The sequence below is a fragment of the Mastigoproctus giganteus genome, chromosome 10, assembly GCF_048544385.1.
Source record: "Mastigoproctus giganteus isolate SK-2022 chromosome 10, ASM4854438v1, whole genome shotgun sequence".
NCBI lineage: Eukaryota > Metazoa > Arthropoda > Arachnida > Uropygi > Thelyphonidae > Mastigoproctus > Mastigoproctus giganteus.
Genome location: NC_143584.1, coordinates 203,924,653 through 203,937,758, shown reverse-complemented (window position 1 = coordinate 203,937,758; position 13,106 = coordinate 203,924,653). Strand labels below are relative to the sequence as shown.

Here is a 13,106-nt window from a genome sequence, read left to right as displayed (position 1 = left end):
AAAAAGCAAAAAACAAACCTTCCAGTGAATGGACATTTTTATCCCTTGATAGCTGAGTGACATTAGTAAAGTCATCTCCTAAATTACAATCAGCACCTCCTTGCAGAAGAAGTTTGACTGTGCTATTAGAAAATAATAAATGTAAACATCAAACAGGTAGAATAATTGAAACAAAATAGCCAAAATATGAATACAGCTGGTATATTTTAACAAAAAAAGTAAAGTGCACCAAAATCTGATTACAATTAGAGTCCATAAATGTATACAGGATATCTCAAAAAATGTAGATACACATTTCATGCTAGAATAATAAATACAAATGGGCCTGTTGTTCTGGATTCCATTGTGTAAGGAGATTAATGATACTGCATATATCCAATAATAAATTTAATGACAAATGACAAGAAGCTTTCAAGGTAAAATGGACACCATCAGAAATATACAGATTCTAACGGAATAATGATGTTAGAGACAAGACTTAATAGATACAGAGTTGTGTGGACTGTGATGCATGCATGGCCACGAGACTGACCAGGTCAGTTTTTATCCTGGAAATCTGGGTGTGTCTAGCTTCCTCTGAGCTGGAATGGCTCCAAGCTCGGGAGAATAGATAAGCTAGATGCACCGAGATTTTCAGGGTAAAAATTGACTTGGTCAATTGTGGTTATCTAACCCACATATGAGACAGGTGCTTGTTACAAGCGCAAGAGCTCGCAATCCACCCGAGACCATCCATCACACGACAATATGCCTACCACCTATATTCTCTACTATCTGGGCATATCAAACCAGATTTTGAAAATCCTCCGGGAATATTGCATAAAATGCGTACAACTACCTGGTAGGAGCTTATGTTCCCTGGTTTCTAATGTGAAAACTACGGTCGCCTCTCTTTTACATAGCGGAGTGGTATACCGCATAACTTGTAAACCCCGGGGCTCACATCTGGTGAGTATGGGCTTGGCACACCCAAGGTCCTGAGCTGGATATCACCATTCTTCTCTTTCTTGGTGATTTCCTTCTCTCTCTCTCTCTCTCTCTCTCTCTCTGTGGGTAACTCAGAATTTTTTTTTTTTTTTTTTTTGGCTGGTGCAGCAAAAGCCTCAGGCTTCCTTGCACCATATGGCTAATTATAATAATAATAAAAGATTGTGGCAGTTTCTACACAGGAAAGAGCTCGAGATGCCTTCAAGATCGCCTTGCGGAGCATGACAGATCAATTCACCTTGGTGACACTGATCACTACGCCATCGTGGAACATTTCTGGTCAACCCACCATGACCTTAATCCTAAAGCAATTACAATGTGATTGACCAATCCCGGCACTTCCACCACCGCCTCTGGCTAGAGTTGCTCAACATATCATGCAATTCAAGAACCATGAATCGCTGCAAGGGCACAAGGCTACACCCTATCTTGGAAACAACTGTCTTGAAGCTGGATAAATGCTGGCAGCAAACCCACAGAAGTTTGTGCACCACCAACAATGAATGCCAATCTAGTAGTTGAACGCTCAATCCCACAGTCATACACGCATCACAATGCGCACAACTCTGTACCTATTAAATTTTGTCTCTAACATCATTATTCCATTAGAATCTGTATATTGCTGATGAAGGGTCCATTTTACCCTGAAAGCTACATTCCTGTCATTTTTCATTAAATTTATTACTGGATATATACAGTATCATTAATCTCCTTATTTTATTTACAAATAAAATAAAAAAAAATTAAGCATTTATGGAACACAGAAAACAGTGATGTGGTTTTAAATGATTCATTATAATAAATGGCTAAATGATGCAAGGAAGTAGAATTTTTCAGCATCTGCAAAAAAAAAAAAAAAAAAAAAAAAGAATTCAATCACAATCACTAAATCTTCCCTGATCAAAAAGCAAATAACCAATTCTGCTCTGAACTTTTATCAAACTCTCTGCCTCGATCGACTACTGTGGTAGGCGATCTGTTCTAATGATCCACAACACACTGCCCAAAGGTAAACTTCATGAGAATTCAATTACTCTTGCTAAAGGCAAATTTCCATACATCACTCCTGCAAACATTCTTCCTTAATTTGAATTCATACCCCCATGTGTGGTCTGACCAAAAGGAAAGATGACATCAGCATTGAACTTGCTCAATCCATTCACAAGCCTTAAAATACCTCAATCAGATTTCCTTGCAAGTGCCTCTTCTCTTAGATGCTACAATTTTGTGGCATCTGGAGAAACTCTGCAAAGCTAAAGTCTTTCCTGGCAAGAGAATCCTTTTGCTCCCTTCACTAATCTTGTAGCTCTTTTCTGCCCATTCCAACAGATCCACATTATACCTAAAATGAGGCCTCCAGACCCGTATGCAGTACTCAAGATGGAGCCAAACCATTGCCTTATACAATGAGATAATCACCTCTTCATCCCTGCTGGAAAAATTCCTATATGTCATTGACAAAACCCCCATGAGCTGTCCGAGCAGCCTGTCTATATTGCTCAGAGAACTTCTTGTCTGACTGCATAATTACTTCCAGGTTCTTTTCATTCTCCATTACCGTAAGTGTGGTACCATGCAGTTGGTATGTTATTCTGGGGTTGTTGCTACCCACATGCAGTAAGTACCTTGCATTTGTCAATGCTTCAATTGCCACTTCTCAACCTATCTTTCCAATTTTTCTAGATATTGTTGCAGTAGCATACACTGATTATTGTCACTAATCTTTATGCCAACCTTCGTATCATTAGTAAACTGACATTAAGCCTCTTATGCAGTTATCAGTATTATTAATAAACCTAGACAGCAAAATGGATTCAGCACTAAACCCTATGGAACTCCACTAATAACAACAGTCCCTAAGTGAAGCACTCCTGTGTACAGTTCTAATGTGATCAATGCAACAGCTCTCAAAGGAACACACACACATGGCCACAAATCCACCCAACTTCCTAGAATAGTAGGAGCAGAGATTTGTGGTTAAAGTCCAGCGGCTATTCCAAAACTTGCTAATGATCATATGTTGCTTACATCATGCCACCTTTTTCTAATGCTTACCACACAGTCTCTACCTGATATGCTATTCGATATAATAAAGATGAGAATAATTAAAAAAGGAATATTTAAATATTTTGAATTTCTAGATAAAAAGGGTGTATGTATTACCCCAAAGGAGAAAATCATATCAAAATTTACAAGAAACATTGTTAAAAAAAAAAAAAAAAAACAGAGAGAGAGAGAGAGAGAGAGAGAGAGAGAGAGAGAGAGAGAGAGAGAGAGAGAGAGAGAAAAAAAGTTTTTTTTAGAAATGTGATTTATGAGGAGAAAAACTTGACTGCAATTGCCTAAGCATAAATGGTAAGAAATAATGGAAAAATGAAAGAACAAACTCAGAACTAAAATAAAAAGCATGTCCTGAAAGAACAGACAATGGAAACAACTCAAAACAGGTTCTGAAATATAAACCATAAGAGAAGAGAGCGTGAGAAAACCAACGTAGAGATCATTTAAGAATGTAACAAGCAAATACCTAAACATTAGCATTAGTAGAGGCATGTGATGCAAGAAAGCAAGCAGATGCAGCATTAGCCAAATAAAAAAAGCTCCCATTTCACCCCCCCCCCATTCAATCCAAATACCTGTCCAGCTCAGCCTTAAATTTATTTAGGATATCAACTTCCACAACAAAGGATGGAAGTCTGTTCTACCAACCAACTACCCGCTGGCTAAAGGCAAACTTCCGCACATCTATCCTACATCTGTCTTTCCTCAATTTAAATTTATGCCCTCTCAGGTGATTATTCTGAGCAAGAGGAAGAATTCCATCAGCATTGAGCATGCTCAAACCATTCAAGGCTTTATACATCTCTATCAGATCACCTCGCTGGTGCCTAGTCTCCAGACACTATAATTTGCAAAACTTAGGCTTTTTTTGTAAGAGCAACCCTTTGTTCCATTCACAAATCTTGTTGCCCTTCTCTGTATTCATTCCAGCAGCTCTACATCCTTCTTAAAATGAAGCCTCCAGACCTATATACAATACTCAAGGTGTGGCCTGACCATTGCCTTATACAAGGAGATAACCACCTCCTTATCCCTGCAAGAAAAATTACTGTATATCATTGAAAAGACACAATGAGCTACCCTTGCAGACAGTCTGCACTGCTCAGAAAACTTCATATCTGCCTGCACAATTACCCCTAGGTCCTTTTCGCTCTCTGCCACTGTCAGTGTAGTACCACAGAGTTGATACGTTATTCTGGGGTTATTGCTTCCCATATGTAGTACTTTACTTTTGTCAATGTTAAACTTTATTTGCCACTTCTCAGCCCATCTGCTCAAATTTTCTAGATCCTGTTGCAGCAGTGTACTGTCAATAGTGTCCTTAACAACCCTGCCAACCTTTGTATCGTCTGCAAACTTGGACATTAAGCTTGATATACCATCATCAATATCATTTATAAATACAGAAAACAACAATGGACCCAACACTGAACCCTCAGGGACTCCACTAATAACATTAGTCCACGATGAGCAGGGTCCATTGATTACCACTCCTGTCTTCTCCCACTCAACCATCCCTTTATCCATAGCAGCAATTTGCTTCCAATGCCACACCGCTCCAATTTGTTCAGCAGTCTTCCATGTGGAACAGTATCAAAAGCCTTTCTAAGATCCAAATATATGATATCAAAGTTATTCCCTGCATCCAGTTCCTTTGTGACTACATCATAGTATCCAATCAAATTGGTCAGGTAAGACTTTCCCTTAAGAAAACCATGCTGTGTCCGAGCTATAACTGAAACCTTGTCTAGATGATGTTATTGTTATTTTTGGTTTTTAGGAGCATTAGCAACTAAGGCCATACTGCTCCGGGGATATGCGTTGGTCATTCCCTGACCTTTCCGTATCCTCCGTATTTGGTGGACACGGGCTCGAGTCCCGGTCTAATCAAGAAGCGTGTGCTACGCACTGCTGCTTCTGCCCACCTGGCTACAGAGGCACCTTTTCATAGGTAAAGAACTCTTTGCATCCTTTGCCAAAGATTTCTCATAATCTGCCTTTGCCTGCCTAATCTCCTTTGTGACTTGGTTACAGACCTGCTTATTTAACCAGTGCATGTGACATGGAAGCCTATCTATCATAGGCATCCATGTCACCCATTAATTTATATGTATCCCATGCATTTTTCATCTCTGCCATATGTCTCATTAGTTCATCTGACATCCATTTAGGCCTAAACCTTGAACAATATTTCTTAGTTGGTATGTAAAGCCTAGTAGCTTCCAAGATAAATTCTTTGAATGCTTCCCATTTTGAATTTGCTGTTGGTAACATCATCAGTTGGTCCCACCATATAGAATTTAAATACTGTCTCAGACCACCGTAGTCACCTTTACAAAAGCAAAAACCCTTCCCTTTACCCCTGATGGTAGTACCTCTTTGAGTAAATCCCACTTCAGCACACTGTGATCATTGCCACCTAGTGGTTCCTTTATCTGCAGATTCTTAATGCATGAAGAATCACTACTGATAATCAGATCAAGAGCATTACTCCCTCTAGTTGCCTCCCGAACATGCTGATGTAGAAAACAATCATCCAGTAAATCCACAAAAGCCTTGCTAGTGTGTGAGTGACCAACCACAAATTCCAGTCAATATCTGGGAAATTAAAATCCCCCATTATAAGACTCTCTGATTTACTGACACTCTATTTCCCTGTACAGTTTCTTATTATACTCATCAGAGTCATTAGGCCTACAGCACACTCCCACTCTCAATTTTGATCTCCCAATGCTTATGTCACACCAAACTGACTCGATACTGCACTGTCCAGCGATATCGACTGGCTTCACTTCCTTGGATTTTATGTGTTTCTTAACTAATAGCATAACCCCTCCTCCCTTCCTATCCTGTCTATCCTTCCTGTGCACATTGTACTCCCCAAATTCTAGTTCTGTATTCCTTATATCTGTGTGACACCACATCATATCTGCCTTTGATGTTTTGAGTAATACCTCAAATTCATCAAATTTGAAGTACTGACATGGGAAACATGATAGGAGAAATAATAAAAGCATTCATTTAATATAGAAAATGATATTACTTCTATAAAACCTAACATTATTGTTTTTATTCTGAATGCTTTTTTATTTTTAATTAATAATTTTTAATAAATAGTTTTTAATAGAGAGACAATTTCAGTGCCTAAAGTAAAATTTTAAAATAAAATTTTTAAGACTAATTTTTTAAAGTTTGGAGGGCTTTCTCTTTCTCTATATTTTTGTAGCTGGCAGATTTCAAACTGTGGAGAGTTTAAAAAATGTCAGCTACAAAAACCCATCAAGATGTTGAAAAACAACCTCTTACTTTTCATTATTTTGAAAGGCTAAATGATATTAGTTATTCTATAATTTCAAAATGATAAGACTTACTTTGAATGGCCATTCATTGCTGCTACTTGAAGGGCTGTCCACCCAAATCTGTGTCGTTGATTAACATCTATTCCCAATTTTAACAACCTGAAATTAAAATTGAAATCAATTTTAAATGTTCCTTCTGGTAATGAGAAATACAAGTTAATGTCTGAGACCTGGGGGATGGGACAATTTGCTTAGAAAATTGTTGATATTGATCATACTATAAGGTTCTAATAATATTATATGTTAAACTCTTTATAAAGTATTCTGTTTACATAAGTAGAAGAAAACAGGGACAATCAAAGTATCAAAACAGTATCAAAGGCTTTTGATACTGTTGCACATGGAAGACTGCTGCACAAATTGGAGCAGTGTAACATTGGAGGCAAATTGCTGCTGTGGGTAAAGGGGTGGCTGAGGGGGAGAAGACAGAGAGTGGTAATCAATGGACACTGCTCATCGTGGACTAATGTTATTAGTGGAGTCCCTCGGGGCTCAGTGTTGGGTCCACTATTGTTTTCTGTATTCATAAATGATATTGATGATGGTATATCAAGCTTAATGTCGAAGTTTGCAGACGATACAAAGGTAGGCAGGGTTGTCAAGGACACTACTGACACTATGCTGCTGCAACAGGATCTGGAAAGGTTGAGCAGATGGGCTGAGAGGTGGCAAATGAAGTTTAACATTGACAAATGTAAAGTACTACACATGGGAAACAGCAACCCCAGAGCAACGTATCAACTCTGTAGTATTGCACTGACAGTGGTAGAGAATGAAAGGGACCTGGGGGTGGTTGTGCAGGCAGATATGAAGTTCTCTGAGAGTGCAGACGGGCTGCAAGAGTAGCTCATGGTGTATTGTCAATGATATATAGGAATTTTTCTAGCAGGGATAAGGAGGTGATTATTCCCTTGTATAAGGCAATGGTCAGGCCACACCTAGAGTACTGTATACAGGCCTGGAGGCCTCATTTCAAGAAGGATGTAGAGCTGCTGGAACGAGTACAGAGAAGGGCAACAAGATTAGTGAATGGAACAAAGGGGTGCTCTTACGAAGAAAGGCTTAAGATTTGCAAATTACAGTGTCTGGAGACTAGGCACCAGCGAGGTGATCTGATAGAGGTGTATAAAGCCTTGAATGGTTTAAGCATGCTCAATGCTGATGGGATTCTTCCTCTCGCTCAGAATAATCACCTGAGAGGGCATAAATTCAAATTGAGGAAAGACAGATGTAGGATAGACGTGCGGAAATTTGCCTTTAGCCAGCGAGTGGTTGGTTGGTGGAACAGACTTCCATCCCTTGTCGTGGAAGTTGATAGCCTAAATAAGTTTAAGGCTCAGCTGGACAGGTATTTTGAATGAACAGAGGGGTGAAGTGGGAGTGGGTTTTTTTTTTTTTTTTTTGGCTGATGCTGCATAAGCTTGCTTTCTTGCATCAAATGCCTGTACTAATGCTAATGCTAATGCTAATCATAATGCTATGCATGTTCCAAATTATTTGTCCCCTGTTTGAAAAGGTCTAAATTTAATTTCTTTTGTGAAACCAGAGTGATTTATTTCCAAAAGAAAGAAAGAGGTTGCAGGAACTTCCACACTTCAATTTTTCCAAAGTGTAGAAGCACCTGCTACCCTTTATGGAAAAAATATCTTTCTCCTCAAATACACTGTTTTTCCATAAGAGGCAAACATTCACTATGTGAAACTTAAATATAAGATAAGATATGCAACTCCTCACATTCTTGGTTGCTACGTCACTTATCCAAAACAACCCAATTGTGGTTGTGGTATTTTGATTTTAGGAACATGATTATTTTTTATGCCTAAAATAGAACTAAAACGGAAAAAAATGGGGTTTTTCCAATTATCGTGCATACATTCTTCCTTGAACACCCCTTATCATGCTCATTTTTCTAGATCACGATGCAGTAACAACAAGATCTAGAAAAATTAGGCGGATGAACTTAGAAGTGTCAAATGAAATTTAACAGTGACAAAGGCAAAGTAATGCATATGGGTAGCAAATAACAAATAAAAAGGTCTGGGGAAAAGTGTGCAGTCAGACATGAAGTTCTGAGCAGTACAGACAGACTGCTAGAACAGCTAATGGAATTTTGTCCATGATATACAAAAATTTGGCAGCAGGGATAAGGAGGTAATTATTTTGCTGCTTAAGGAAACACCTTGAATACTGCATACAGGTCTGGAAGCCTCATTTTATAAAGGATGAGGATCAATTGAAACAGGCACAGAGTAAAGCCACAAGATTTGCGAGGAGAACAAAAAGGTACTTTTACCAAGTAAGACACTCAGTTATTCAAATTGCAGCATCTGGACACTAGGCAGCCACACAGAGAGCTGATTGAGGTGATAAAGGCATTGAATAGATTGAATAAGCTATACATTGATGGCATCCTTACTCTTGCTCGGACAACACACACAAAAAGGGGCATAATTTAAATTGAGGAAGATGGAATCAGGGTAGATGTGTAGAAATTTGCTTCCTGCCAGAAGGTAGTCAATTGTTGGAACAAACTTGGATATGGTGTTGTCAAAGTGGATAGTTAGACCATTATTAGACAAATCAGAAGTGTTGTTTTTTTTTTTCTTTTTTTTTGTTAATGCTGTATAAGCTTGCTTTCTTGAATCATTTGCTACTACTAATATCTCCAAAACTTATACAAGTGATCACTCTAAGATTTTTTATACAAGTTCTAGAGGTCATTTATGTTAATACTCGTGAATATATCAGTTAAAGCTGCTCCATAAGTTTTACTTCTTACTAACAAATGCAAGTTCATTCTGCAGAATCAAATAATTACAAAAACCAATTTGAAGCAAATGCACATCTCATAAACTTTATTGAGATATACTATTACCTTGAGTTAGAGAGTCACATAAAGATGGCATGGACATCTGAAGACTGCCTATTTGTACTACAGCAACATTTCTCAACCAATTTTAAAACACAATCCACCTAAACTATAAAAATAATCTGCAATTCATCATTTCAGAAGTTGCATTTATAAACATAGAAGAGCTCACCACTTTGGCTTCTCAATTTTTCATATTCAAAGTATAGATATAATTAACAAAAAATATTTAACCATTAATACACATTCTATCTTTTTTAACCAATCAATTTTCCATATCCAAATTATATCATAATCTACAAATAAATATTTATTCATTATTACATATATTTTACTGAACTATGTTGGCTTTAGACCAATAGCCACAAGTTTAAACCAATGTTATTTAATGGAAATACAGTTAAAACTTGATAATACTAAACTTATCTTCAGACACTGCTTTTATTATGATGAAAGTATTATACAAAAGAAATAAACAAAATAAAAAAAAAAGGTAAAATGACCAGACTAATGGAACTATATTACAATGCATTATGGCAAATGAAGATGCATCTTAAAATCCCATAACTTGTCAAAAAAAAAAAAAAAAACCTTGGCAATGCAGAAGGGAAAACTAAAATAATGAACAGGAGTGCTAAACTGCAGACAGACATGATCTTGGCTTTTGAGAACATCCTCAGTCAGTCAGTCAACAATGGAAGTACCAAAAGTCCTTCAGTACTTCCACTGCTGACTGAAGTTAAAAAAAAAAAAAAAAAACACAACTTAGTACATTTGTATTCACACATCTCATATTGACATGGGGTTAGATAGTCTCCACGGAGGAGAACTCAACAGGCATGCATACATTAAATACTGAAAGTAATTAAGTTTCAAAATACTTTAAAGCTTTCTAGGAGTTTACTATAAAAAAGTTTGTAGGAGTTTATTATAAGAAAGTGTGACCATTAATTTTGCTTGATCAATATTTGGCCAGTGATATTCATTAATAGAATTTTGTGACAGTTCTTGGAACCATTTTAGTACCACCATGTTTAACTGAATTTTCAATAATAAATATTTTATTTAATCCACGTTCTTTCAAAAATTTTGCAATCCACCCATATTTTTCTGTAGCCATCAACTAGTGGATTCATGAACCACAGGTTGAGAAACACTGTACTACAGGAAAAATACAGATGTGCATGCTACTAGGAAACTAGGCACCTGTAAAGCACCTAGTTTCCTAGTTGAATATTGTTGAATTATTGTTCTACCAACTAATTCAACTAATTCTGCAAATATTGTTTCAACTAATTCAACAACAAAGTGATCTGTTTATGTTGTTATCATGAATTTAAATGCACTGCTAATCACAAATGTAATTAATTTCTATATTAGGCTCCCTAACACTTAAGAGAAATATTGATTCCACAATCATATCTTAAACTGGTGTTTCTCAACCTTTTCACTATCATATCCCTTTGGAATTCCCAAAAGAATGAAATGACTCTGCCCTGACTTGAAAATTGTTTTTCCTAAACATAAATGGTAAGTAATTATTAGGCCAATAAAAATACTAATTTCTACAAATTAGTATCCTTCTGAACTCTAATTCTACTGAAATTTTAAACACAATGGTCTAATTCTAGTGAAATTTTAAACACGTCCTAACACAGAGTTGGAGTTATCCAAAAATTACTTTAAAATATATTTGATGTTTTCATCTTTGTATGCGAGATAATCAAAAACAGTGTAAAGTGTGCAGCCACTATCACCTCATCATCCACTGACCCAAATTTCCTACCAAACAAGTTAGTTTTCAGTTTCGAGAATAGGCGGAAATCACATGGGACTATATCTGGCAGGTACAGGGGGGTGAAGCAACAACTAATAGCCAGCCCGATGAATTGTAACATGCCAACAGCTAATGTGTGAACAGGTGCATTGTGCTTGCAAAACAAAACACCTTTTTGTCAGTTTTAAAAGCTTCTTTGACTTGACTGCACCTTGTAATTTAGTTACTAAGTTAGCAGAGGTATTGACTGTTTATGCTTTTGAAAGATAACCTCTCACTATTATCCCGTTTGAATACCAGAAAAACTTTAAACGCAATAACTTTAAGTGAATTGTTCCGAATCCTTTTTAGTTTTCTCAGAGCAATTAATCATAAGCACCTGTCAGGTGACACACAAATATCATTGTAACTATTTGTGTTAAGGCTAATGTGGGAACTGATAGGCATCGGCAGTGCTACAAAGTTTTGAATTACACGTTTATTTATAGACCACGGTTACTTGCCTTTTCTCTCTCTGCCACTGTAAGTAAACATCTATGGTCTCACATGAGTTGATTATGAAAGATTTGTTATTGTGTTCACATAAATAAAGAGAGGAAAAACAAGATGATATTCCCAACAAGAAACTCAGTCAAGAGATGGTTGCTACTCTGCAGAAAGCGAGGCAGGTACATTTCAAATATCATACAATGTTAATTTGGTCAAGGTTACTTGCCTTTTCTCTTTCCCACTGTAAGTAAACATCTATGGTCTCACATGAGTTGGTTATGAAAAATTCTATTGTCTCACGGGAGTTGGTTATGAAAGATTTCTTATTGTGTTCACATAAATAAAGAGAGGAAAAAACAAAAGATGATATTCCCAACACTAATCATGATATTCAATCAAGAGATGGTTGCTACTCTACAGAAAGCGAGACAGGTACATTTCAAATTTCACACACTGTGAAAAGAATCAAATTTGAAATAAATTTTGAAATGGAAGTGAATAATAGTATCTAATATATACATATACAATAGATCCTGGATAAGAAGTTTTCCAAGGGACTGGAGAGGTAGAACTTCTACGAGGGAAAACTTCTTAGAAGGGAAAATGACCTAAGGGTATTAAATATTTACTACACAAATAAAAATTAAAAGATATGTATACATAAGTTAAAGATCATTTTAAGTATTTCAGAATTTATAAATATTTTACTCTGCTTACGAGAAACATTTTTAAACTGAGGATTTCTAATTGCTTAACATCCTGTTCATTAAACTCAGAGCATTCAAAACAAGTTGCCCTGATATTGAACTACCTCGAATAAGAAGTCAATAGCTCAATATAACTTTGACAGTGGATTCTCAAATAGGCAACACTTCGTCAGTGGATTCTCGGCGGATATCACCACCCCTGAGTGGTGGTATCAGCCAAGAATTAGCAACATTAGTCTTTGCCAGTGGCAAAGCGCTGCTTATTCGAGATAGTGCAATATCAGGGCAACATAAGTTAAAGTTCATTTTTTAGTATTTCAGAATTTATAAATATTTTACTCTGCTTATGGGAAACATTTTTAAACTGAGGATTTATAATTGCTTAACATTCTGTTCATTAAACTCAGTGATATTGAACTACCTCAACAATATCACTTCGCCAGTGGATTCTCAGTGGATATCACCACCCCCGGGTGGTGGTATCCGCCGAGAATTAACAACATTAGTCTTCTCCATTGGCAAAGTGTTGCTTATTCGAGATAGTGCAATATCATGGCAACTCATTGTGAAGCCATTCACAACTTGAGATGTAACAAAACCAATGCCATTTCACCTACTTCGGTGATTTACTACGAACTAAAATGGTGCTATGCACTAACTTGTTTGATTACCAAAATGTTTAAATTCTTTTATATTTTTTTTAATATAAAAATAAAGAATTTCTGTATTTAATAACGTATTAACTGGGAAAACGTCATTATAATAATAAGCCACGTATTCTTTATTACGAGATTTTTATGCGGGAAAACCTTTTACTCGGGAAACTTCTTACTCAGGAAAATAATACATTACAATAA

The 13,106-nt window shown here is 36.6% G+C and overlaps 1 protein-coding gene across 1 annotated transcript in view; it reads right to left on the bottom strand.

Moving 5' to 3' along the window:
• Window positions 1-13,106, bottom strand: part of LOC150079796 (mitochondrial disaggregase-like) — a 164,219-nt gene that overhangs the window by 126,797 nt on the left and 24,316 nt on the right. The window contains exons 3-4 of the mRNA XM_090383236.1: window positions 6,420-6,506; window positions 19-122 (exon numbers count right to left, since the gene is read on the bottom strand). Of these exons, the coding sequence (XP_090239362.1) occupies window positions 19-122; window positions 6,420-6,506 (191 nt within the window). The remainder of the gene's footprint in view (window positions 1-18; window positions 123-6,419; window positions 6,507-13,106) is intronic.